The sequence below is a fragment of the Sinocyclocheilus grahami genome, unplaced genomic scaffold (assembly GCF_001515645.1).
Source record: "Sinocyclocheilus grahami isolate Dianchi unplaced genomic scaffold, SAMN03320097.WGS_v1.1 scaffold468.1, whole genome shotgun sequence".
In the NCBI taxonomy this organism is placed as follows: domain Eukaryota; kingdom Metazoa; phylum Chordata; class Actinopteri; order Cypriniformes; family Cyprinidae; genus Sinocyclocheilus; species Sinocyclocheilus grahami.
Window position 1 is genome coordinate 817,779 of NW_015505647.1, and position 3,822 is coordinate 821,600.

Consider the following 3,822-nt stretch of genomic DNA (forward strand, 5'->3'; position numbering starts at 1 on the left):
CAAAATATACACAACTCAAAAGAAAAAGGAAGAAAAAAACATTCTGATAAATGTAATACATCACTGAACTCGACATTTTGAACGGTAGTGTATTTGCTAAAATTCAATTAATTTAGTGACGGCAGTTAGATTCCATAACATATCTAACATCTTAGACAAAACAGGCAGCACAAAAAAAAATAAAAAATGAGACAAATATAGATGACAAATGCTTTAGGGGAAAAAAAAATGCTCGCTTTTATTAGTTCTGCATCCACAACAGAGGGCTTTGATAAACAGAAGTAAACTGATCAAGAAAAGCCTTTTCACCACAAACTGCATCTTTCTTGAATGAGGCTGGAGACAGAAGGTCACTTAAAACAACCACACTGTTGAAATGGTATCTGTATTATTAAAACTCTCAAAGCCAAACTCTAGTGCTCATGGAAGGCATTCCTCCAACAACTCATCTGATAAGCAATCGTCTACGAATGTACGTTCCGCTTTCACTGCCTGCCACAATTCACCCATAATCTGCCTGGTATTATGGAAGCGGTGCTTTCCATCAATGGCTTTTCAGTCCTCGTGGCATGATAAACAATTCACTGTAACTCAAGTCTCCTGAATGATTATGGCAATGCTGGTTTATTGTGTTTCTTCAAGCTAGTCATCAGTCTTGGCCTCCATCTCCTCTGCATCATCGTCTCCATCCACCTCTGCATTCTCTCTCTCCAGCCGCTCTAACTGCCGAGCCAGTTCTGTCTCATCTGTGTCCGTTACCACTTTTGGCTGCATCGATATTGAAATAAAGTCAAATGCTATTCAATACAACAAGACAAAAATGAAAAATGGGAAATTATGATCATTTCTCACCTCCATTTGAATGTTGAAGACGCCTCTCTTCTCTTCGATCTTCTCTTTAATGACAGCCATGGCCTGATTGAGCACAGAAAGGCCCTCTGTGCGCTCTAGTGTGGTTGTGGTCATAACATAGCGCGGAGGGGCAATCAAGTTGATCTGCAACAAAAGCAATGCAATATTGAGCAAATCTGGATCACTAGGAACACCTACTAGACTGTTTCATCTGGTTTAAGAAAACGTTTTTGGAACCAAAAAGTTTACATTTAATAATTCTAAAAAATATCATGTGGTGTAACAAGCAAAAAGTTCATACTTCCTCACATCTTAATGACATGCAAGCATACACATCTTGATGTTTTTAAAAACAAATGTTTTTAAATATATTTTCAAGATACAGTTCTTAATTCATAAATATTTCATTTTTATTTAATATGTATGTATGCATATATATATATATATATATTCACCTACATATTCAGAAAGCTGCCATAATTGTAATAAAACAGATTGCCTAATATTTTATTCAGTATGAATCTAAATAAATTTTAAAAAAAATTTTCAATTAAATTTCAATTATTTTTGAATTTTTAAATTATATATATATATATAAAAAAAAAAGTACAATTAATTTATAAATATCATTACGTTTTTGGGGAGTTGCACCACATGACACTTTACAACTTGAACTAACCTTGCCTTTCAAAAAATTGTCAAATTATTTGATTTTTTAAAGAGTCTTATTAACCTCGGCCACATGACTGATAAACATTTTCCATTAATAGTAATAATATATTTTTAATTCAGAAATTAAAAAACATTCATCATAAACAAGGTGCACTTCCGAGTAAATTTATATAACCAGAGCAAAAAAGTTCTTACCTTGATTGGCATGCACTCCGTTGAACACTTCAGTCCAGCCCTCAAAGCATCTTTCACTGCATCGATGCCTTCATAGCCATAGCAGGCCACCTCAATGTCCGCTCTTATTTTAACAGCCTGCGGAGTGAGTCGTCTGTTGATGTTATCAATCAGAACAGCCCTTTCCTCCTCCGTCAAATCAAGACCATCTAAAATGGAAGTGTCTCTGCACAGAATGCAATTTACGCAATCGTGATATAAAAACATTTTAGTCATTTCATAGTCAATAAGTGATTGATGAATGCATACTTACGACACAGCCTGCTTAAAGGCGTCATAGGCGCCGTATCCAGGCCGCTTGTACTTCTCATCGTACACCCAGGCAGTTCGCTGGTACAGACTCTCTAGCTGCTCATCTTTGGTGTATTCTAGGACTTCTGCTACATGCCTCAAAATGCTGTAAACCTATAACAACACACAAATATACAACATCTATGAGACCATGGCCATACATGGGGTTTTAGACATAGAGAGGTTGAACTGAGCTTGCTAAGTGGGATTGAAATAGGATAACAATAGCTTTAACACATGTCAGACTTTTTCATTTTTCATCTCTGTCAGTGAAATATGTCATCATAAACGACATTTGGGTTTAGAATGACAACACTTTTCAATAAGGTCCCATTAGTTAACATTAGCAAATGCATAAACTAACAAAGAGCAATACATCCGTCACAGTATGTACTAATCTTTGTTAATGTTAGTTAATAAAAACACAACTGTTTATTGTTAGTTCATGTTAGCTCAGATCCATTAAACGATATTAATAGACATACGTTTTACCATGTTCTGATGATGATAGCTTACTGAATTTACTGAACGGTTATCAGGAAGGTGTAACCATGTTCATTCAATTCATTAACATCATGCACAAATTTATTCTTAAACTTATGCCTAATATGCTGAAAATGGCATTACCATCAGTCGTTTAACATTTCGGTCATAACAGCTGTCAAATATTAAATGTCTCTTATTTTTGACAACTGAAGCGTCAAGCTGAAATGTATTCTAGACTATACTTTGACATTGATGAGCGCTGTTTGACTGCTAAATGAGAATATCTTTGCGTTGTACTGATATCTTTGCAGCACCAAAGGACAGCTATTATTAGGCAATTATTTCATGACTTTTGGAAAGGATACAAAGCTCCAGATCTAGAGGACCTCGATGGAGGGTACGGCCTGTATGAGAGCACTTTCTCTCAAGTTCTGCCATGATTTCGATATTGGATCAGCTGGTCAAAGTGTTTTCACCATTAAGCAGACACGGCATACTCACGGTTTTAGATTTTGTGAACTTGTCTTCACATTTAACGGCCTCTTCAGGTGATACTCTTCTTTTGGATAAATCAATGTAGCCTGTGGAAATATGGATAGCACAGGTTAAAAGGAGGAATGCACCCAATAAAGCAAGAGACTGAAGTTTGAAACACAGCCCTACCTTTCTCTTTATCCACACGAATGACCACCACACACTCGTTGCGCCCGATACGGATGAGTTTGTTGATGGACCGGATTCGTCGTCTGGAGAGCTCGCTGAGCAGGATCATCCCCTCGATGTTGTTGTACTCCAGCAGACTCACATAGGCGCCCATCTCTGCTATCGATCTGACATTGACCATCACCACATCTTCCACCTCTGGAAACCTGTGCTGGTAGAATCTACAGCTGAGTGCTGGCATCTTGATCCTGGCACAAGGGGAAAGTCTATCGTGAGAGCTGACTGTGTAGAAAGCTCATTAGGTTTTGAGACGCAGCCAAGGGACGTCCGATACGAAAAGCTTCTCAAGTAAACAGTCATTTGTATAGAAAAACTTAGGCAAAGTATTAAGAATGGAGACACAAAAACTGTCCATCAAACATACAGTAACTTAAATAAACTTTAACTTAAGTTCAACAATTCAGCACAAAACACACTACTTTCAGCCTATACAACCATACGCTTACCGATATGTAGGATAAAAGTGTACTGGAGTTTACTTAATGTCCTTTATTTGATGATGAGAACCCAAGTGCATATATATATATATATATATATATATATATATATATATATAAAAAATAA

The 3,822-nt window shown here is 36.6% G+C and overlaps 1 protein-coding gene across 1 annotated transcript; it reads right to left on the minus strand.

The window, feature by feature from the left end:
• Positions 1 to 195: 195 nt before the first annotated feature.
• Positions 196 to 3,782, minus strand: LOC107553277 (eukaryotic translation initiation factor 2 subunit 1). Its single transcript, XM_016235460.1, has 7 exons — positions 3,705 to 3,782; positions 3,199 to 3,446; positions 3,037 to 3,116; positions 2,012 to 2,163; positions 1,720 to 1,924; positions 853 to 996; positions 196 to 768 (listed from the first exon to the last, which is right to left on the minus strand). Exons 2-7 carry the CDS (start codon positions 3,437 to 3,439, stop codon positions 643 to 645), a joined length of 948 nt encoding a protein of 315 aa, XP_016090946.1. The 5' UTR covers positions 3,440 to 3,446; positions 3,705 to 3,782; the 3' UTR covers positions 196 to 642.
• Between the last annotated feature and the right edge of the window lie 40 nt (positions 3,783 to 3,822).

Coding starts and splice junctions, on each gene's coding strand:
- LOC107553277 (XM_016235460.1), bottom strand. CDS start 3,439: ATGCCAGCACTCAGCTGTAGATTCTACCAGCACAGGTTTCCAGAGGTG. Junction 997..1,719: donor CGGAGTGCATGCCAATCAAG/GTAAGAACTTTT, acceptor CTTTTGTTGCAG/ATCAACTTGATTGCCCCTCC. Junction 769..852: donor TCTTCAACATTCAAATGGAG/GTGAGAAATGAT, acceptor ATATCGATGCAG/CCAAAAGTGGTAACGGACAC.